Raw genomic sequence first — 24,413 nt, 5'->3', positions numbered from 1 at the left:
ATTGAGGATGAAGATGGTTTTTCGATGTTTATGGAGAAAAAAATTGAAGTCGCAGAATTAAAAAAAAAAAGTATTTATTATAAAATTGTTAAAGTATAAATTACAATATAAAAGGATGGAAGTTAATTCTAGCTACCACGTTGTCATGACTTCTTGTCTATGTAATTTTTCTTTACATCTCTAACCATCAGGTCCACCAATGCGTCAATTCCGTACTCGTGATGCCAACCCCAGTCCTTGCGGGCCTCGCTGTCGTCAAACACCTGCGGCCACGAGTCAGCTAGAATAAACATTTAAAAAATATTAATTAACAATAAATCGAAATTCTGAATGAGCTGAGTGAATTCATTATTTTATCTGGGAAACCAATTATTAATGAATGAATCAACTTTAAAAAAGTTGAAATATAAAACGATAAGATAAATCAAAACAATGTACCAAGACTTAAGGATCCGCATACCCAATTTCTACCGATTTATAACAAGTTTTTCGTTAAGTTTTTAAGTTCCAAAAAAAATAAATCTTATTTTTGAAAATAATATCTCTACATTTGTTATGCTGAAACGTTATTTATATGAAATTCCCTCGATACAAAAAATTATTAAAAACACGTCTGTTCTATTGTTTAATATGTTATAGGCATGAAAAAATCACAGGGTATCTTTAAATGCAACTAAAGCATTTTTCGAGACATTTCTGCTTTCGAGGTATTTCAAACGAGTTGTGTTTTATTAGATATTTTCACCATTTTGGCTTAATTATTATCGTTTTTTTTAATAATAGCGCGCTCCCTCTAACATTTGTATTTACATATCTTCCTTTCAAACCATCTTTGAACGCTTACTATGGGGCCTCAATGCAATGATTATAAGTTATAAGACATTCATTATAAATATGATACAGGCATATATAGGTATAATCCTGGTAAACGTAAGTAAGCACTATAAAAATTAAAGTGAAACAATTTCTGTAGTATGGCAAAGGTATACATATGTATAGACTTCATGTGGTTATGGTTTTAGTTTTTCCAAGATATGTTTATTAAATTGACTTGAGGATAAGTAGAAAAAATATATTTTCGTTATTTAGTTACTAATTTGTAAAAAAAATGTATGTGTGTAGTTAAAAGTACATGTAATGACGATTTAAACGAAAACGGCCGGTGTAAAGAATCAGCGACAAGTGATATTTTTCTTTTTGGCTGTAAAATGAGCCATAGACTAAGAAACCAAACTACAAGTACCTTCTTGGTACCTACCGATGTGAATTAATATTTTATTTCGATTTTCTATTTAGTGTAACTTACCGATATGCTGCCTTGAATCTGGTTTGTATGTCACCCTTAACTCGGGCACATGAGTTGACAGTTTCTCGGCCAGTTCCTCGGGCGTGAAACTCATCGCCGTAACATTGTAGACCCTCGACTTCAATTGTTCATGGGGTGCCTTCATGAACTCCCAGAGGGCCCTCAGGCAGTCATCCACGTACATCATTGGCAGCCTCGTGTCGGGCTGCAAGTAGCACTCGTATTTCTGGTTGCGGAGAGCGGCGTGGAATATGGCGATGGCGTAGTCTGGAATAAATATTTAAAATCATTGTGGGTAATCACTCGCAAGGTATTTTATTCGGATTAAATGCTAGCTAAATCTTACTCATCGATAAATATTTTGTTCCTGAGGGAAATTATTTTCCTCAGGTCCTATATTTTTATTAGTAGTACTCTTGGTTCCAAGAGAACGATTCCACAATATGCGTAAAATAATCAGATTATCGTCGAGCATAGTTGTCGCACTTTGATAATATTGCATTGTATTAAACTTACATAAACTCCAATCACTATTTCAGCAATCCAGGATGTTTTTGGTGTACCTCCACAATTGCGTCATATTTCAATAAATTATTGAAAACAAGTGTGGAATAATATTTATTTAAATGTTTTGAAGGATATCCGAAGACGACATTTCACTGCCTTCATAACCGTGACATTCACACGAGACGACTTGTTTGACGATCTATTCATTAATAGGTCTTTAATTTAATAACGCAGAAAACAGATGAGCAAACAAAAAACAAATTAATGTAAGAATCATACTTCTCAATAATAAAGTAGGTTTTATAATTCAAGATCGTTGAAACATATGTTCCAATATCAACAATTTATATATATATTAAATACCTACCACGACAAATACTCCCTGCAGAATATGTACGATGCAAAAGAAAATCATATTTACTCGCATTCGAAATTTGCAATCACGACAATAAATCACTATTATTTGCAGATGTCTGGTATTTCATGGCCCGATTCTTATTTGCCAAAGTTCACACATACTATTTGTGATATTTCCCCAACTAGACAAGATACCTACAGTTTTACGTAAATGTGCTTAATTTTATTGACCCCGTCTGTCACATAGTGGAATACCAGTATACTTTTGACTAGCAACTCTCAGCACTTTTCCAAATGTTAGATTTTATTTAAACCTGCCAAAACAACCAAAATTTGAGCGACAGTGGCGGGGGTGCGTAGCGTCACCTTTTGGCCATTTGAACTGTTGTAATCATTCAGATTACGTTGATATATAGGATTTTAAGGGACGTACTTGACTTACATTAACCAGAGATTTCTGACATTATTTCGAGTAAAAACCGAAAATGAATTTTGTTTTTTTTTTTCAAAATTTTTCAAAATTTTTCAAAAATATATATATTTTTTTAATTCTTCCACTTGTCGTCACTGGTAACTCAGTCGCGTAACCGCCCAACACCTCACAACGACCCTAGCTGTCCGATTCCTACTGATTTTCCATGATTTTTTGGTGAAAAATGTCACCTCATCTCTCCAAATAATAATAGTATTTGGGTGATTTATTTAGCGCCGTTTTTGTGCAAAATCACCTCAAGGGCGCTGTAATAATGCCAGGAATCACTGGTTAAAGTTAGTCAAGTACGTCACTTAACACCATGTATATCTATATGTGTAACTTGTTAACTATAACTATATTATATAGGTACCTTTGTGTTATTTATTATTGTTAAATCATAATATCTTTCATTGGAATTCCTTGTTTCGATTCGTTTACTATAAAATCTGTTTTTCTCAAATTCATAATTGTTATTGTAGTTTGATGATGTCTGGTATTTCATGGCCTGATGCTTATTTACCAATGTTCAGACTCCCCTAAAATATAGTTTTGTGTCGCCATATGGCAATGTTTTAAGGCGATGCACTACGTCGTGTAATTTTTTAAATTGAGGCGCTATCAATAACAACCCTTAGATGGCGATAAGGTTCAAATTCCCGCTTAACACCATCCGCCTGTTTTAATTTATGCAGGAAAAAAACATGGCCAAAAAGAGCCTTTTATTTTATTTTATGGATGTTCAGGCATAAATATTTTTTTTTTCGATCATTTTATAAATAACTTAATTTTCCACATTATACAATAAAATCATGACCAAAAATGGGTTCGTAAGTAGGAGATTTTGAACTTTAAAGCAGTTTTCATAGCCTTTTTTTTCTGGGCTTATAAAAAGACTTATCTAAAAAATACTCGATTATTTCAAAGGCCAAGATGTATTCTACTCGCAGTATTTAATTAAAGCATCTGAAACATTTCTAGGAGACCAAATTTTCAAACCAAAAACACGTGATTTTGAATTACTACTTATGGCATCGCCTTAATACCGCACATGGAATTTGAAAAAATAACAGATAGGTATGTGTATATTACAATTATTTTAGAGGCTGTGCGAGGAGAGATTCGGCCAACAAAGGACGGGAAAGGGACGCCTGGAGGCGCCTTGTAGAAGTGACTTCAAATCATATTTTCAGAATTCGCGAACCATTTAATTGAAACTAATCACTCATTTGATAAAATTCTGGAGCTAAAATATTACATAAAAATGGAATCGGAATTAGGTCAAACAATTCAGAAGCCCTCGAAATTAAAAAAAGCCGTTAAATAATTAATTATTATTCAAACATAATTAATAATCAAATAAATTTAACGGATAGTCCAATTTTGAATTTATTCCGTTAACCTCCGCTGAAACTGTTTACTTCCACCCACTACCTACCCTTCCTATAATATTTTGTCTCCCTCTATTCTTTTTGTATCTCTTTCTGTCACCAATAAGGTGCATTCTTTTCAATTTGTATCTCTTTCACTCATTGTTTTATTTTCTTAAATATATATGTCCTGTATGTAATTATCTTAAGTTAATATAATAAGCCCTGACGAAGCTTGAGATGAAGCGAAACCCGGTTGGCTTTCATTATTAATTCTAATTAAAATTGGTGTATTACAAAGTGTACTTTTTCATTTAATATGCGTAGTTTTAACTTATCTATCCATATAATATTAAAATTAGTTTTTCTTAGCAACTAGGTCATTTTGCTATATTGTCATTTTAATTTTTCATATTTTTGTTAAAAATATATTATTCACTGGTTGATGCAACCAACTAAACAACCAGTATGTCCAAATGTATAATGAACGGTATGTTGTTGATCTTAGAATAACTGATAATTGGGTATAAGTATTGATGTTTACCTGTAGTCCCACCTCCTGGAGGATCGCTGGAGATAACTCCTGGAAATCGGAGGCACCTGAAGTCTAGTCCAAACCGGTGGTAATAATATTCGCCAATCAGTTCAGCGTGAACCTTGGAGACTCCATAAATAGTCCTCGGTCTTTGTATAGTTATATTAGGAGTCGGATTCCTCGGAGAGTCTGGACCAAAAGCCCCGATGGTGCTAGGAACAAACACCCTTAGTTTGTATTGCTTAGCCAATTCAATTATATTATGGACCCCTTCAATGTTGACCCTCACAGCGAGTGGTACATTCTGTTCTCCGATCGCGCTGAGCAGTGCCGAGAAGTGGATCAGCCAGTCTATTCTATGGTCCACGACGATCTTCTGCAGACCCTTGAAGTCCAGGATGTCAGCGAAGATGTAGGGACCGCTCTCCATCACCTCCTTACTGGGCTTGATGATGTCTGAGAGAATGACGTTATCTTTTCCATATTTTACTCGTAGGAAATTCGCGCAGGCTATTCCTAGCTGACCTAGTCCACCTGGAGAAAAAAAAGGAAAAACTCATTAATAATATAGGTTCATAATTATTGGTACTGTGCCCAATACCAATACCACCTACAAACGAAAAATGATGTTAATTGTCCTTTTCAAAAATGGACCTGATGTGTCAAGAATTCAGACCAACTCGTGATTTTTCACTGGTTTCCGATTGTCTGCTGGCTGTATTACAATTAAAAATGTCGTCACGGGACACACCTATAATTAAAACTTTGATTTTTTGATTCATCGAATCACTGGACCCAGAAAGATCGATAAAATACAAATTTTCATACGAAATTAACTACTTAGGTATTAGTCCAGTCAGTGGGGGATAAAAAAGGGCTCCACCTTGCAAAAGGTTAGGTAGTAGCGATTTTCACATATGTTGTTAAGATTGGGACTCTAAAGAAAAAAAAAAGTTTTCGACCTTGGGGGGGTCGAGCTCGACCCGCCATCTTGGATTGAAGGTGCCAAAATTTGTTTTTTTTCAAAATAATTATGAAGTGGTCGTTTTTACAACCAAATTGTTCAGGGCAAACTTAAAGACAACTAAATTACCTACATTTTTTGCTGAAAGTTTTTTTTTGTAAGTCTAATAGGTAACGAGTTACGGCGGTTGAAAGAAGAAAATTTTGACAAAAAATTGTAAAACTCCAATTTTCTTGATAAATTTTGTTGATAAAAAGCTGTTGGATTGGTTTTCTCAGCATTGTCCCTTCCCCGAAATCAATTCACTTCTTTCTATCAGTACTGGAATTGTCGGGGATGAAAAGATTAATTGTCATTTATCCAGAGAAATAGGTACCGAGAGGATGTCGAACATGGTTACCACGTCTGAAAATTTTGAATCTATAAAATTTAAACGTAAGGACAAAGTTATTCCATTAATAGCAGTCAACAGCAGCAAAGGTCGGCGAAACAACTATTTCCATCAACCCGCTAATGTTGTTACAGAGAATGTGTATTGTGAAGAAATCCGACGAAGAATTGAAGGATTTCCTTAAATTCGAACTCGTCCCATTTCCTTTGTCGCTTTTCACTGAAGAAGGAATGCGCAAAGGTACGAAATCATCATTTTATGGTGTTTTCGAACAACTTCCAGAAGGCGTGCAACTTGAAGGTAGCAAAATTAATGTTGTGGATGGAGGACATCTTTTATATAAAGTTGTATGGAATCGGAATGATTATTTTGGGTCAATTTGCGAGAAGTACGTTCACTATGTAAGAAATCACTATCACATGCAGTCATTGTTTTCGATGGATATCCGCTTGATGATGGTGAAAAAAATACGAAAACCGCAGAAAGACTTCGCCGATCGAAGAAGCACATGTCTGCAGATGTTCTTTTCGATGGAACAATGCCAGTTCAAGTTTCACAAGAACAATTTTTAGCCAATGAAAATAACAAAGTCCGTCTGATTTCGATTCTTACAAAGCAATTTATACAGGATGATTTTACAGCTAAGCAGGCTGAAGAAGATGCTGATGAGTTGATTGTCAATACTGCGATTTCCTTGTGTTCATCATATGACGCTGTTTTCATGATTGGCGAAGACGTTGATCTCCTAGTTCTGCTGACAGCATTATCACCACCCAAAAGTAGTATATATCTTCGCAAACCCGGGAGAGGCAAAACTTTTGAAAGACTGTATTCCGCGAATAGTGTGAAATACAAAGAGGCTGCTGAGAATATTCTGTTTCTTCATGCCTTTAGCGGCTGCGATACAACATCGTCCTTCTTCAACCAAGGAAAAACAAAATTTTGTTCGCTTGTGCAAAACGACACAAGACTCAATGCCATGATAGGAATCTTCAAACAACATGATGCAACACCAGAAGACATAGCAGTTGCAGGAACACGTTTTCTTGTTGCTTTGTACGGGGGTGTCATGGATAAGGAAACCTTGGAAGAAGTCCGCTACAAACGTTTCGCAAAGTCGACAGCAAAAAACAAAATCAATCTTGCCTCTTTGCCACCAATGAACGACGCTGCATGGTACCATGCATTTAGAACGTACCATCAAGTCCAAAAATGGTATGGAATCCAAAAAAATCCAGAAAACTGGGGCTGGAAACGTGACACCAACGGGCTTGTTTCAGTAAGAATGACAAAGAAACCAGCACCCGAGACTTATTTTTTTCATGCAATTGTAAAAAAGGATGCGGCGTCGCATGTAGCTGCAGGAAAGCTGGATTGAAGTGTTCTATTGTATGTGGGTGCTGTAATGGTCAAACATGCCGAAATTCGCCAGAGGTTCACATCGATGTCGATGACGAAGAAGAAGAGATTTTGTCAATGGAAGCCCAGAATCTCAGTATCACAGGCAATGAGTTAGATGATGACATTGATGACGAAGACTATTATTAAGTAACATAATTTATAGTAACATAATTCATAGTAATGTAACATAATTTCGAAATCTACCATCGCTGGTATATCTGTGGAGTAGATCTACTGGGGATACCACAGTAATGAGTAAGCAAAATTATTATAATTATGTAACGAATAACCCGAAAAAATTACAAAGTTGTGAATTTCATCATTTTTTAGAAAAATATTAACATTTTCGCCACTGTAACTCGTTACCTATTAGACTTACAAAAAAAAACTTTCTACAAAAAATGTAGGTAATTTAGTTGTCTTTAAGTTTTCCTTTAACAATTTGGTTGTAAAAACGACCACTTCACAATTATTTTGAAAAAAACAAATTTTGGCACCTTCAATCCAAGATGGCGGGTCGAGCTCGACCCTCCCAAGGTCGAAAACTTTTTTTTTTCCTTAGAGTCCCAATCTTAACAACATATATCAAAATCGCTACTACCTAACCTTTTGCAAGGTAAAACTCCCCACTGACTGGACTATATGTTCGTATAGGTCAGTCACTGTTATTTTTCATTATCTACCCACATATCACCTACTTTCCCGTGATGATACGTATTTTCAAAATACATTTACGTTTAAAATGAATAACATCAATGGTAATATTATTTATACTTAAGCGAAAAAAAACTGTACAGTCAGCAATCAAAATAATTATTTCGATGGTTTCGTATTCGGATGTTACGAGTTTTTGAGTTGATAGATACAGATGAGTGGTTTATTTATGGATACAGGGTTTGAAAGATTACTACCATCAACACAATTTACAATAAACCATAAACATTTTTCATAAAATAAATAAATAATAGGAATGAAAGTTATAACTCGTGAAAATCTACAAAATCATTTTGAGAGACTACAGAGTTTGATTTTGTTCGGTGTTTTAGGAACTTATTACTTATCTCACCTGTAAGAAGGATTTTTGGTGTCTTTGAAGTGGGATTGCCGAGATACGTGAAGGAAGAATATTGGTTCTGGAGAGAGGTGTAGGTTTGTGATTTGGAGCCAAAAGTCAGTTTAGAAGCTTTTCTTGATAAAAATGTTGATAACATCAGCGTAAGAACCCTTTGCGTTAAATTTACCGCCATGCTAAGACAAAAGCAGAAAGAAAGATTTTCGTCGATTATCAGTAAATTGTTGTACTAACTTGCAGTATTTGGTTTAGCAGTATAAAATGGACATAAAAGGTCACTTTGTTGTCTGGTAACTCAAGCAATACTACAAATTAATGATTTGTCTGTAAATTCTATACGAATTGTTACAAAAATATGTAAGAACTTTCTTGCACTTTAATCTTTTAAATTTTACAAAATAAGCAGGTACATACGAAAACGTTTTACCTAAAATCCCAATATATTTATTTCATCAATCATTCAAAAATACTAATTTCGGTTGTTGCTGTTCTGCGTAACTCTGACTCAATGAATTCAAATTTGAATTGGAATTCAATTGTGTGAAGGATTCAGACACCGATAAAGTAGGTACCTACCTATTACCTATAATCAAATACCCTATAATTTATATTGAAGGGTATTATACCATATAATTAGGGTATTTGCTATAATATAATATTTTAACAAAAGTTATTATTTCTTTAAAAATTGGAATTATAGTTAGTAGGGTAAACGGTACTATCTCTGGCACCCCCCCATTGATTGGCACTCCTGAATTGAAACAGTAATATTAGTGGCTACGGCGAGAAATATATCCCAATTTTAGACGTATTGTGTTCCCACACTATCCTATTTTTAGATGGGCATAATTTATTTCATACATAGGGCAACATTTTTCAACTGTCAACTGATCCGTGATGGATTCGTGAGAAGAGTGGTATATTTATGGAGTGGTTTATTTATGTGCAGTGTTGCCAATTCAGCTCCTTTAGAGCTAGATCTGGCTTTAAATCTACGTCGCCAGCTCCAAAAAAAGTCATTTAGCTTCTTAGCTCGTTTTTCAGATTTTTCAGCTCTTATTCACGTGAAATAATATTTAAAAAAATATATATTTGCAATAATATTCCAAAATAACGAGGACTTCCCAAAAAAAGAGATTCCCCGAACTCCTGCACAAGTAAACAGTTACTAAAAATAGCGCCGTTTACACGCACACTTCGGAGCGACCGAGTCCCGCGACACTTCAGGCCGCCGCGCCGAGGTTCTAAAGTATCGTGATGCCGCTGATGAAAATCCTTTCCACGAAATCAGCTCTTTCGCAGTTTCGGTACTTGCTCTGCCGTGGTCAAACGGAAAAGTGGAACGAGTTTTTAGCCAGTTAAAATAGTCAAAAATAAAACTAGAAATAGACTTGGCAATGACATGGTTAATTCGATTTTAACAATTCGATCGGGGCTCAGGTGACACAACAAATGTTGCGAGGATTATGAACTTCACCCAGAAGTTCAAAAAAAAATTGGAACAATGGCTGTATATGAAAAAAATCCTGATGAAGCCGGTCCTAGCAGTGTTATGGTACAGGAACTGGAACCGGATGAATGCTTAGATTTTTTTAGAGGACTAGTCGCTACAAAACAAAAAAAAAATATAAAAAAAACAACAAAAATATCCTGAAGACTTCGATATTATCAAAAATAATTGTGTTTTGAAAATTAAAAAACAAACAAGTGTATTGTTGAGTGTTTGTTATGAGTTGTTCAAAAGCAGTCAACAAGAAGGACAAAAGGTAAGTTTTTTTTGTCAAAAATTCTGCAGTCCGCCCCCGAATTTTTCTTCTCTGAAATTCTCTAACAACCCCCCCCCCCCCATGCTTTATGTCACTTTCAAAATTTTTAGCTCCTTTTTGGCTCTTTTTTGGGTTTCGCCTAGCTCTACTTTAAAATTCGAGTTGGCAACACTGTTTATGTGATCCGTGGACGCGGGTAGTGCTCATCACGTTTTATCAAAATTTCTTATTGTTTTCATAAGGTAAGTCTTCCATTATATTGATAATTATTTCAAGTTTTTACAAGATATTGATATATTTTAGAGTATTGTGTTGTAAATAAAGGCCAAAGGTGAGTTTCTTTGCCATCCTTATTTAGTTTAAGCGCCTGGATAAGATAATTGCCAGGTGCCAATGATTGTGTGTTACATTTGTATGGAGGTCTATTCATTGGCATGCATGTCAATCACTGTACTTTCATATAATAATTGATAAATTGTGTTTTTTTAGACAATTGATATGTAGTTTTGCTTAAATTCAGCAGTAAAATTTAGAACATACATTTGTTTAATTAAAGTATTATTATTAGCAGTGCCAATCACTATAACCTGCACATGCCAATCACTATACTGATAGGTGTGCCAATATTTACACTGCCAATGATACACACTCTAAAGTTTACACCAAAAATTATTTATTAAAGTTAGTTTTGTTTGTGTTTTTTACAGATATCAAATTAAAATGCCTAAAGTTCCTGCTGATTTAAAGTATGTATTTAAAAAAATACAAGGAGAACGACATTCAGAAGGCTTTAGAATCTAAAGGATTTTCATGCCTTGCTGTTATGAAGAATAAGTACAGGAATAGGTTGGATCCTCAGCATGACATGCGGTGTGCACTTTCTATAAACATAACTCCACGTATACATGATCTTTGTTCAAAAATACAACACCAGGGTAGTCACTGATTATTTTGCTGTAAATTTTTTAACTGTTTTAATGCTGGTCTGATTTTAATACAGAACATTTAAATAAATTTGTTTATTTCTAATTTTACCAATACATCGTATAAATTTTATAGTATAAAATTACATAACCTGTCAATGGAAAAAAAATAAAAAATTAGATTAGGGTCGCGTACTTCAAATATATTCGTACCTTGGGTCGCCAGCCAAAAAGGTTAAGAACCACTGCTTTAGATGCTGTGAAAAGTGGTATGTCGAAAAAAGCCACTTCTAAACAATTCAACATTCCACGGTCTACTATTCAATTTAGATTAAGTGAAAAATATGTTAAGACAAGACCCGGACCAGCAACAGTTTTAACAGAAGAAGAAGAGTCTATCCTCGTTCGGTGGATTAGTACAAGCAGTCAGAAAGGTTTCCCACGAAGAAAAGAAGATATTCTGGAGAGCGTGCGATATTTTCTCAGTAAAAATCCTCGACCAAATGCATTTATTAACAACAACCCTGGGGAAGGATGGTATAAATTATTTTTACGGAGACATCCTGAAATTTGTACCCGAACTGCTGAGGCAGTAACTTTAGCGAGCTCGGTTGTTTCAGAAACAAACATAAGACGCTGGTTTCAACAAATCTACGACTACTTACATGAAAACGATTTAACTGAAATATTAAATGATCCAAAACGTATATTTAACGGTGAAGAAACTAATTTCCAGTTATGTCCCAAAAATTCTAAGGTTCTCGCTATGAAGGGTACAAGGAATGTTTACGAAGTAGAACACGCACCAAGTAAATCATGTCTAACAGTAATGTTTACTTTGTCAGCTTATGGTGAGATAACTCCACCAATGGTAATTTTTCCTCTAAAAAGAATGCGACAAGACATCATTCGATCTATACCAAGCGAATGAGGAATAGGATTGTCTGAAAATGGATGGATGAAAGGGGACATCTTCATTTCATACATAAAAAATGTCCTTCATCCGCATCTGTGTAGATCACACGTTAAATTTCCTGTAATTTTGTTTCTCGATGGTCACAAGAAACACACATGGTCACACAACTTTTGAATTAAGTCAGCTGTGTCAAGAATTGGGTATAATATCAATAGCTTTATATCCAAATGCAACCCGTATTCTGCAGCCTGCTGATGTTTCTGCATTTAAACCAATGAAAAATTCATGGAAAAGGGCCGTTTTGGAATAAAGAAGAACTAACGTTTCAAAAGTTCTTACTAAAACTGACTTCGGTCCGATCCTTCAGATTGTTTTGGAAAAATTTATTAACAAGACTGTTGTAGTTAATGGTTTTAAAGCTTGTGGACTTTTCCCTTGGAATCCAAATGCATTGGACTATTCCAAATGTTTGGGGAAATCTAACCATCCTCTCACTCGATTAACCTCACCATCACAAAAACCACAAGAAAATACAAATTTATTGAACTACGAAGACTTTAAAAGGATTGTTGGTGATGAAAAAATTAAAATATTTGAGAAACACCAATTTGACAATGAATCATCAGATTTTTTAGCACTGTTTACGATTTAAAAAAAATTAAATGACCAACGTTCACTAGTTTCGGACAACGAAGAAGCTGAAGAATTTGTCGGAATATCGGATGATTTCTTATGCTTTGATTCGGATGATGAAGTACCTTTGAACATAATAATTGCCAACGATTTTCAAAAACGAGCGAATGACAGCCACCTTTTGTCAAATGACATGCCAGATCAAGAATCGCCTCAATTGGAGCTAGCAGATAGCATCCCTTCTTGCAGCAGTGCATATAATTATTCACAAAAGTCCACAGAGATGAAAATAATAAATAACGACTTTGTACAAAACCAGCGCGTTACTCCCACAAAGCACAATACTTCATTAAATGATATCCTGAATTGGCCAAAGACGCCAGAGAGGAAAACCAAAAATATGACAATGAAAAAAACTTTTGTTTTGACTAGTAAAGAGTGACTTGATATTGAGGAGGCAAAAATGAATGCAAAAAATAAATTGGTCTTAGAAAAAGCGGCTAGAAAAACTCAAAGAGAACAAAATTCCAAAGTTAAAGCTGATAGTTCTAAACTGATTAACAAATCAAGAAAAATATCGCAAAAAAAGAATAATAATACTGCGATTGAAAATTTGCCCGTTCAAAAGCCAAATGAATGTTTGAATTTTGAAGATACTCTTCCACCAAAGATAAACAAGAATGGTTCGACTTCAACACAATTTCATTCCAAAACTTCTTATAACCTCGTGCAAAAACCTACAAAATTACAAATAATTACTCTTCCTGAAAAGGAAAAATCAATAGGAAAGGAAAATGAACCATCAACATCGAATAATATTTTCCAAACCAACAGTGCAAGCGTACATAAATCTGTTGAACCTAAAATAAAAATCATTTCATGCGTGACACTCAAAAAACCATTTAAAATTATAGTTAAAAAAACCCGTTTCTGGAAATGACAATAATATTCAAAGTCTACCAGATGACACGAAAAATCTTTCGGAAAGCGAAATTATTGAAGCTTTGCTAAAAGAAGATTGAAATGTATTAAAAGAAGTACGTAATACCCACCTACCGCAGTTTTTTTTTAATATTTGAAAAATATAATTTTTTAGTAAAATGTATCCTCTTTGTGAATTGTATCCTCTTTCAATAAAGTTTACTGAAAAAAAATGTTTTCTTTACAAAAATAATATATAACACAAAGTGCCAATGATTATACTTCTTGCAATGCCAATTAATGTATCGTGGGTGCCAATGATTGTACTTTTTATATGTTTGCGATTTGATTCACTATAGTGAGAAACGCAAGCAAAATTAAAGACAGGCAACATTGAAAATGTGCACTCAATTGTTGAACAAGTCAACTGTAATAAATATATTTTAAAAAACTTGCAATGATAACACAAAATCGGGTAACAAGTTGGAAGTTTACCATAAAGTGCCAACCATTGTACTCCTTACCCTACATAACTAAAAATCTTTTTCACTGGAAACCTTAGACATTTTCTTAACTAACCGTGTAAATTTACATACAAATCTTTAGCAGACTACAAGTGTTTATTTTTGATTGGTAACCTTTAACTACGAAAAATCCCTTCATAAGAAGGAGAACTTGCCCAACCAAAAAAACTCTCGTTATGAAGAATATATTTAAGAAGAGTACCTATATTTATTCATTTTCGGGAAATTGACAGTTTACATTTTATCAGTTTGTACGTGTGTAGTATGGAGCCAAAATAAAAAGCCTATTTAAAAAATAAAAACCCCAGGGACCTAAATTTCTTTTTAATTTTTTACTCCAAATAATGTCAAAAATCACTGGTTAAACTAAGTCAAGTACGCCCCTCAACACCATGTATAAAAAATTAAATTTATAAGAAAATGATATAAAACGAAAAGTCACTCTTGGCAAGTAGGAAAAATATTTATTTTGTGTAGCTCATATATCGTATTAAGATAAATTAATTAACAGTTAATTTAATTCTGAAATGATTACATTAGAACATATAATTTAATCATACTTATAATTGGAAATAATCGCTGCCTTTGTATGAAATGAAAAATTAAATAAATCTTCAGCGCAGAAATAGATCATGAATTTGTTGGTCCTTACTATACGAGTAAATACATAGAATAAACTGAATACAGAGCAGTCATCTAGCAGGTTTACGGAAACAAATTGGTAAGCCCCGCATACCCAATTTCTACCGATTTATAGCAAGTTTCTCGTTAACTCTGTATGTTGTTAAGTTCTGAAAAAAAAAGTTATTTTTGAAGATAATATCTATACATTTGTCATGCCGAAACGTTAATTATATGAAATTCCCTTGATAGAAAAAAATCGCAAAGTAAGCTCCGAAAATTATTTGAAACACGTTTTGTTCTGTTATTTAATATGTTACAGACACGAAAAAAATTACAGTGTATCTTTACTTTAAATTCAACTAAAGCATTCGTCGAGAGATTTTTGCTATTTCAAACGCGTCGTGTTTTATTAAATATGCTCACCATTATCGCTTAATTATTATCGTTTTTTTAATATTAGCGCGCTCCCTTTAACATTCTTATTTACATATCTCCCTTTCAAACCATCTTTGAACGCTTACTACGGGGCCGGGCCTTAAAATGTCAATATACAAGTTTCTAAATCCAAGAGTGCGATGCTATTATTTAACTGTGGATATCAACAGGGAATCTGTTCCTCGAAATCAACTTGCGCTATGGCCATTTCTATACTATCGTGACCCGATTGGAACTTGGAACGCCATTAGCATTCCCCTTCACCCGTAATATATACTAGTAAGCCTGGTATATGTATACATACACTAACTAACTAACGATCCGCCCCTGTAGCCGCCCCTTTCTCAGTACCCATCATAGGTGTGGCGAGGGCGGCTGCGGGGCGTGGGGGCGCGCTGTGTGCTGTGTGTGAACACGCTCTTGTATATCGCTATTTCGTACGTAGAATATTTAGGGACTTAGGAAGTAATTTCTTGTTATCATCTGTGACTTTTTTGTCACGATTGGCCGCCCCTAATATCTGGCCGCCCTAGGCCCGGGCCTACATAGGCCTAAGGGCAAATCCGCCTCTGCGTTTACCAGAGAGGCAGGGCCGGCCCTACGCGGGCACAATTGGAGCATTCCACTCCGGGCACCAAATCCCCAAGGCGCTGATAATACCTAACACCCAACAGTCCCAACGCATAACCCTTGAGATTATTTTTCATAAAAACGGAGCTACACAAAATACAAATCATCCGAATATTATTGATTAAAGTGATCAGTGATCACGTACCTGGAAGCCTACTGGTTTTGATAAGGCGTCGTTTGTTTCAGGGCTGGCCCTGCACAGAGGTAGGCAGAGAGGTAACACTGCCAATCAACTCCGTTCCATCATCATTCACATCGTAGATCGTCTCAATCGACTCATTGTCTGTTATTCTGACTCTTGACACGGCTCGTCTCAAGTATTCAAATCAATTGATCGTATCATCTCTTCCTCAGGCGTCCCGAACATCTTTTACCATTCACTTCCGCGTCGCATAATCTCCTTACATTTTTTCTCGCTAATTCGCTATGCATGCCCAAACAATCTAAGCGGAACTTTTTTTAAGAGGAAGCTACAAGCCAAAAATGTGTATATTCTTGGTATACCTTATACTGTAGGTAATAGGCATTAAAATCGCTTGACAAACGGAGTCTGGAAACGTTTGATTTCAACCACAAAACTGGTTTTTATTTAAATATTGAAGACAATATTTAAATATTACAATTTGAGGTTTTACTCAATAAAGTTATTCCGAAAAATAAATATGGTTTTTATTTATTTTGTAAATAATTTAACACATTGCAGTCGGGCAGTTAAAACAATAGACTCTAGCCTATAGCGGGTGTTTTTCGCGATTAGCGCAAAAATATATCGCTTTCTTAAAATTGACACAATTTCTAAACCAAATAATATTTTCGATTGAAATTTTAAAAGAAATCATATATGACATTTGATCATCAAAAATAAATTATAATTGCTTTGATTACATCATAATACGTGAAATGACTCAAACTAAACTGGAGATTGAGATCGCATAAAAGCTCTAGATTTGTGGCGACGCCTTTACAAGCGGCACACTAGCCAATCCGGACAAGGCATCTCAAATAACGTGGACAGACTGTCGCCTAGCACCCAGGTAGCAAATTACCCTTCAAGGCGTTTTATTTCACGCTGATAATAAACCTGTATAATGCCGTTTCCCGCCAAAAACCAACAGTCGATAAAAACGGCATTTGCCGTGTCCCGACGACAATGTGTTAATAAGAAAGCAAAAAAGTTAATCAAGTGAAACTGTCACAGATAATCTTAGCTATAATACTGTGTTTTTTAAGGTTTCCTCTACGCGTTCTAACATTTCTATTGAAAAAAAAGGATTTTTTAGTAGATAACATTTATAATTTTTATTCAGTAAGTAATTTATTATTTTATTTGAATTCTACTCAAGCGAAACGATAGGAAAACCTTCGATTTATCTAAAGCATCTTATTTGGTAATCATAATGTACACCAATTCGTTACAAAGATTAATCAAAATAGTGATTTAGCATTATGCTTTGCCTTATTTATTACGAGTAAAAATGTGTATTGTACGAAAAAACAAGATGTTTTTAAGGAAACCAATTAATAATAAAAATAACGATAAATGGAAAATTAATATTGCGCTACTTTTGTGAAAAATCACCTCAAAGGCGCTGTTACGGAACTTAAATTAAGTACACCACCGCCCCTTTACCGAACCCCACATAGAAGAAGAATCGTCATTAAAAGTTTTTAATTCATAACTAGTGGCAAGAAATTCCCGCAAAAAATTATAAATCAGGTTTTTGTATCTACGTCTTCATCTGTTATCGAAAACAAGTCGTCTATGAGTCACCTTCTAACCATTACATCGGTGCAGAATAACAACTCCATTGTGAAGGATGGTTTAATTGACTTACGTACGGTCAAGCAAAATAATAGCGAGTGGTCAACGAAGAGATTTTTACACAAGTCATACGAACGAATGTACTCTAGTAATGGAGTGTATTAGTCTGTATCATGGAAGTGGTCTGGTGCTGGATATAAAGTTATTACTTACTAGCTGTACCCCGTCACACGTTGCTATGGCTCTGTCAGTCTGTGCAGACAGAAAAAAAATAACGCGTATTGCTTTTATGTCTAACACATGGTGCTGTTTTTTTCAAAAAATGCATGTTTTCACCTGTCACAGGTGACATCTATATACGAGTAATATAGGCATATAAAAATACACATATTCGAATGCAACGTTGTGACAAAACAATCGGTGAAGAATTTTCGGAGACTTAAGATTTTTAATAAACGAAAATTTATATAGATTACAATCCATGACCTTCTGTGTTTGGCAGTGAGAGAGAGAGAGAGCGAGGAAGGGAAAAATAGTCTGACAATGATATCCTCGAAGCTCGTGTAAAATCATAATATAAGTATTACAAATATAGAGATTGCAACGAACAAGATAAAGAAAGGGACGCTTAGATGATTTGAACACGTAAATCGGAGGTCAGAGATACAGAGAAAGGAGTTAAGACTGGAAGACAAAGCAGGTACTTGAGTCGTGGCATGGCAAGAATCGGTATATGTATTTAATGTAAAATAAATTATCTTCTTTCTTCAATAGGTAGGAATAAGCGAGTGGGGGTGCGATGTACAATTTGCGATATTACAATACATATAGATACGTGTGATTGTATATGAATGCAGCAAGAAATAGGGTTGTTTATGTAAAGTGGTGAGTGCAATGTACAATACGCAATGTTACAGTTCATACGAATGAGTATGATTGTATGAATGAATTTGGATAAGACAAGAAGAGAGTTGTTTATAAGTGAGTGGAAGTGCAAAGTGCAAAGTGCAATATAATCCGCAATATTACAATTCACACAGATGACCGATTGTTTATAAATGAACCAAGAAAGAGAGATGTGTATAAGTGAGTGGAGGTGCAATGTACAATCCGCAATATTACAATTCATACATATGACTGTGACTGTGCATTAATAAAGCAATTAGGAGAGTTGCGTATAAGTGAGTAAGGGTGCAATGTACAATCCGCAATATTACAATTCATACATATGACTGTGACTGTGTATTAATAAAGCAATTAGTAGAGTTGCGTATAAGTGAGTAAGGGTGCAATGTACAATCCGCAATATTACAATTCATATAGATGACTGTGACTGTATGTTAATGAAGTAATTAAGAGAGTTGTGTATAAGTGAGTAGGGGTGCAATGTACAATCCGCAATATTACAATTCATACAGAGTATGATTGATGAATTTGAATAAAGCAAGAGAAAGAGTTGTATGTTCATTCTATCTGCCTTTTCCTGTGAAGAAATGCTTAGTTGTGCTGACGCATAGATAGTTAGTTTATTAATTTATTTTTTAGAATTTACACGACTTTCGGAAAGTAGGTACCTAACTAATAACATGACCATTTTAGAGAAGTAGTAATTACTGTAATTATTTGAAAGGTCGAATTCGTGGTCTAGCAAAAGCCCCTTCACTCTTACATCAAGAATTCGCACGGAGAGAGCTTTCACTTTGAACATTATTGCAGAATGTGAAGTTGCATTTTTTTATTCAAAGGCATTAAGTTATAAACTGCTGAGTAAAATATAATAGTGTAAGTAAGTACCAGATTTTTTAATAATTTTACATTAATCATATTAATATAACTGTGGAATTTTTCGTTGTGCTTTGGGTAACAACTGTTTCAATGTTCAAGGCCATTTTAAAACTGAGACCCCAAAAACGACAAATTCTTAAATTTTATAGTTGAGTATTATTTTGTAACGATAATTTTAGTTAAATGAAGTGGTTTAAAAAAAGATCATTAAAGTAATTTAATTAAAATGATGCGACAAAGCGATCATCGAAAAATTATTTTTAAATATTTATGCAATGTACAATGAATATTTTTTTGTCACTATATTTTTATTTTACACAGATTTGCGTTTACCTCCTTCCCCACCCCCCTCCCATCGACCTACCATACATCGGATACAATACTTTCACTGAATTCTTAGCAGTTGGGACTCTTGTATGGTGTTCAGTAACAAATTAATAACGCGCTGTGAAGTCGTTAGTTGACATTATAACATTTTTAGTACTGTAGTGGCATAATACCTTTTAACAATAATAAATTATTGATCGTGTACAGAATGCCTTGGTAAGAATAAAACAAAGCAATTATAATTTTTTACATTAAGCCCACACACGAGTCAAATTATTTTGCTCAGGGCCAATGTAATCTATTGAGATGCTGTGTGGAGAGTCTTTTTTAGGAAAGTAAGGACAGGAAATTCTGCACGGAGAAAAATGAGTTTCTCCTTTTTTATCAAGATACTGTTAAAAATGTAATTGCATGATCATTACCCAATTTAATTTTAGTCATTCAGAATATATCTAAACACGCAGGTGCCTTTACCGAATTAAAATAACGTACGAAATGCGAAACTATTATTATTCTGAAGAACATGTGTTCCGACTTCATCATATTTGTGTTTTACTGATAGCTTGTTATGAAATTTGTTAAATCATTCGTTATAGGTCTCCAGTCCCGTTTTTAACAGGAAAACGACTGATTTGACCAGATTTAAAAAAAATAACAATATTTCAACAGTAAGTTTTCTCCGTGTGGGATGGTAAAAGGTATCAGGGGTGGGTAGGAATCTAGGGATCAGTATGTCATCAGGAGGTCGGACATTTAAATATATCCCTTCCATCGCGGCGCAAGGCGATAGGTCGAGGACCAGTTGAAGAGGGTACCAGATGGGTAGGTGCATCCTGAACACACCTCAACTGATGAACCCTGGCACCTCTGCTAAACCACCAATCGTAGTGAATCTTGGGGTAACCTACGGCTTCCCGGGGCAGCGCTACTCAGACCCGCCCGCCAAATTGAGAATGGGTAAACTTGTCGAATACCACTGCAGGCAAAAGATCTTTTAAAAACACTTGATTTCATCTTGAATACCCAATGGAGACAACTAGTAAGTCGGGGTTTAAATAAATATGCACTAAATAGGTTTTTGGTTTGGGTTATTTAAAAATGAAACTTTTAACATCTACATACCACCACATAAATAGTTGTAATATATTCTTGTAGTAATAAAGTTCAAATCAAGTGCTATTTATATATTTTTTCGTACTAAGCCTGCAGCGGAATTGGACAAGTTTATCTTTTTTTGCGTATTAAGCGTTCAGCAGAATTCGACAAGTTTATGTTTTTTGCGTATTAAGCGTGCAGCAGAATTCGAAAAGTTTATCTTTTTTGCGTATTAAGCGTTCAGTGGAATTCTACAAGTTTATCTTTTTGCGTATTAAGGGTGCAGCAGAATTCGACAAGTTTATCTTTTTTGCGTTTTAAGCGTGCAGCAGAATTCGACAAGTTTATCTATTTGCGTATTAAGCGTGCAGCAGAATTCGACAAGTTTATCTATTTGCGTATTAAGCGTGCAGCAGAATTCGACAAGTTTATCTTTTTTGCGTTTTAAGCGTGCAGCAGAATTCGACAAGTTTATCTATTTGCGTATTAAGCGTGCAGCAGAATTCGACAAGTTTATTTATTTGCGTATTAAGCGTGCAGCAGAATTCGACAAGTTTATCTTTTTTGCGTTTTAAGCGTGCAGCAGAATTCGACAAGTTTATCTATTTGCGTATTAAGCGTGCAGCAGAATTCGACAAGTTTATCTTTTTTGCGTAGCGTGCAAGTTCGACAAGTTTATCAAACTTTCAAAATGATATGGAAATGAACTTACGACTATTTAAATTTCGTGGTTGACACTATCTCAATTGAAAATATTGTTTTAATTAGCTTTTCAATGCTGATAACGATGACATTTTGAAAACGCATGACGTTATTAACAGGTACTTCATAATATTCATTATATGGTTTTGTCAAAATACGTCAGTTTGACGAGACAACATTGTTTTATTCAATTCATTCTTTTTTCAAATTGCCAAATCTATGGCCATAAAAAAAATTGTGCTACCAAAAAGTATACGAGTATGTAAGTCCTTATTTTTAAAACAATATTTCTTACTAATTATTTATAAATATGTGTACAAAAATACTAAATGTATATTTTTTAAGGTTAATTTAATTTTAGATTTATTTTATTCACACATAAGAGAAAATTTCGACAGTCCATCCAGGAAGGGTTCCAGATTTATTTATTCCCGTTTATCTTTATCTACAGTTTATTTAATTTAATTTTAAATATACAATAAATACATGTTATTATTTTTCAGTTTCCAATGTCAAAACAATCATCAATTTGAAATTTTAAAGAACACGCAAAAATTTCTTTAATTTTGGGCGTCTGATTTGATTTGACATTGAAAATGGACAAGTTACAAGTTTATCGTTCTAACCTCTCGTATTTTGTAAAACAGAACGGAAAACCGTTAATTATTTTGATATTAGCTTCTGGAAGTCCGAACCATTGCTAATTCTATAAGAAATGTCAAAACTCACTTTCGTTACATCTATAATTTCAGAAACAACATTTAGTCGTGTAATAAAATGGAACCCCTTTTAAAACAACTAACACAGCATCGCAGATGAAAATTTGTCTATGCCTAAGATCAAACCAATAAAATAATGCTTATAATTTTACAAGAATTCGTTCGCTAGTAAGGAGGCCCGACAAATTGATTTTTTTCGTAATAATTATTGCTAGTTGATTCCTGAGGCGTATTTGTATATAACCATGAAAAATGTGGACATTCGCAAAGAATGCAAGGCTTATGCAAGCGTAATGAGTAAGTTGAAGAAAGGGAAGATTAGATATTTTGGGCGTAGAAGAAAAAAAAGAAAAGAGTGTAAGAAAAATATATTTGACGCGAATGTGAATGTTAAGTCGGGGACTCCCGAGGAAGACACAACATGATCAAGTGAACCAAATAATTGAGTCGGGCCGTGTCAATAGTCAGTATAGGACGGGAATGGTATGTATTTATGTATGAGACGATGTGTGGATATGAATGAATATGATATGAAGCAAGGAGTGTAATGTTGTTTGGCGGGGTCCGTCCTCTCCGCCTACCCTGCGCGGAAACAGCGTGATGTTAGTTGTAAAATTTAGCTTTTACTTTTCGTTAAAACCATTATGCATTTTTTATCAGAGCTATTCTAGTCAAACTACTTCTTTGACATTCATAATAACATTGGATAATGTTATTTAATAAATCTATAGATGCAAAAAATGTGCATACTCTCGATGACGTTACAATATCCTATACGCTACACTTGAAGAAGGTAAACGTAGCATAAAAAAACACATGTTTAATATGCTAACACGCAATTTCATTAATTGTTATTTCTTAAGTTACAACATCATTTCAGTCATATTGATTAAAATTAGATACATTTTCATATAAATTCCTTCGATTTGTTTGGTTTTGGGAACAAACATCCAGTAACTCATTTGGTCTTATAGAAATCGTTGTCTCCCACCGTCGTAGTTAGAAATATGAACTAAATTCAAATATAGAAGTTAACCACAGATAATTAAAATATAATCAGTAATTTAAGTTCAGTGTTTAGAAGGAAAAATGAAGGCGAGCAATTTTTTAAACTTTTTTTTTGCATTAAAAATTATCATATTTAGAAAACGAAATGTTTATTTCTGATAAAATAATTAGCAAGTGTATTTTATTACATTTTAAAAACAGATTTTAGTTTTCGGAAACGTTCAGAAATATCTCATTGATTTGGATTTTATTGAGTATTGGATATACACACGATATATACGACTTTCTTCTTCATAATCATAAAAAAATATGTTACTGTAATCCGTTTTGAAAGTGGACGAATCTACTACATAGCCCGATTTTCACAGCGCAATTATCTAAATCTATACCCAATTTAATACGATTAGTCCATTAGTCCAAGTTCGATTAGTTCATAGTTCGATTAGTTTGATTTTCGCGGCGTGGATTCCGAATTACTCCCAATTCAATACGAATACACGCTCTATTAGTTCCTAGTTTGATTTTCAGAGCGCGGATCCCGAATTACTCCCGATTAATTTCATGCTCGTAATCTTAGGATTTAAAATATTATATTATGCATGTTATAAATCAAATAAATTAAAAAATGCTATAATATATTTGACTTGTTACAGACTGCTGATAAAATCCCGTGGGTAAGGGTTTGATTCCCGTTACATTATTTACATACCCATTTCATAAAATATGTACAATAATTATTGACTCTAAAAATAAATGCTAACAAACTTTATAACTACGGGCATGAGTTATAAAGTTTTGAAACCTAATATTTTATCACAATTAGACAGATAAAAAAAATAACTTTTAATTTTAATAGTATTTACCTGTAATGAGCACTTTTGGCCTCTCTGTAGTCTGATTAGAATTCAATGACGTGGTGCTATGAAGCCCGCGACTTGCAAGAGCTGTCCATGGGTTATTTGTATAAACCCTTCCAGGAACTGCCCTTAATTCACTGTTACATTTAGTGGTGGCAATCCAAAAAGATGTATTTGATTGTATCAGCCTCGAAGGCAAGAGCCTCACGAGGGAGGCCATGCCTGCCATGCTGGGAATGCTAGCAGCTGGATTGTGTTAGATCGATTGCGGTGGATTGTGTTGGATGGATTGTGCGGTGTTGTGTTGGGTTGGTTAACACTTTGCAGAGGATTGAACTTGACTGAGAGTGTTTTATCATTTCACCGGTGTTTTGCCCGCGAGAGCGGACCAGCCTCCACGGGGCGGTTCCG

General features: G+C 34.4%; 1 protein-coding gene and 1 pseudogene across 1 annotated transcript; one reads left to right on the top strand and one right to left on the bottom strand.

Annotated features, from left to right (window-relative positions):
- Positions 1–57: 57 nt before the first annotated feature.
- On the bottom strand, positions 58–24,346 carry Tdh (L-threonine dehydrogenase). The gene is made up of 4 exons (XM_089651248.1): positions 24,009–24,346; positions 4,557–5,081; positions 1,307–1,573; positions 58–280 (listed from the first exon to the last, which is right to left on the bottom strand). Exons 1-4 carry the CDS (start codon positions 24,229–24,231, stop codon positions 144–146), a joined length of 1,152 nt encoding a protein of 383 aa, XP_089507374.1. The 5' UTR covers positions 24,232–24,346; the 3' UTR covers positions 58–143.
- On the top strand, positions 10,238–21,814 carry LOC149424075 (uncharacterized; annotated as a pseudogene).
- Positions 24,347–24,413: the final 67 nt, after the last annotated feature.

The sequence above is a fragment of the Hesperophylax consimilis genome, chromosome 4 (genome assembly GCF_061612785.1).
Source record: "Hesperophylax consimilis isolate HC1 chromosome 4, BYU_Hcon_1.0, whole genome shotgun sequence".
NCBI lineage: Eukaryota > Metazoa > Arthropoda > Insecta > Trichoptera > Limnephilidae > Hesperophylax > Hesperophylax consimilis.
The sequence above is the reverse complement of the archived record's forward strand: the minus strand, read 5'-3'. Positions and strand labels throughout refer to the sequence as shown.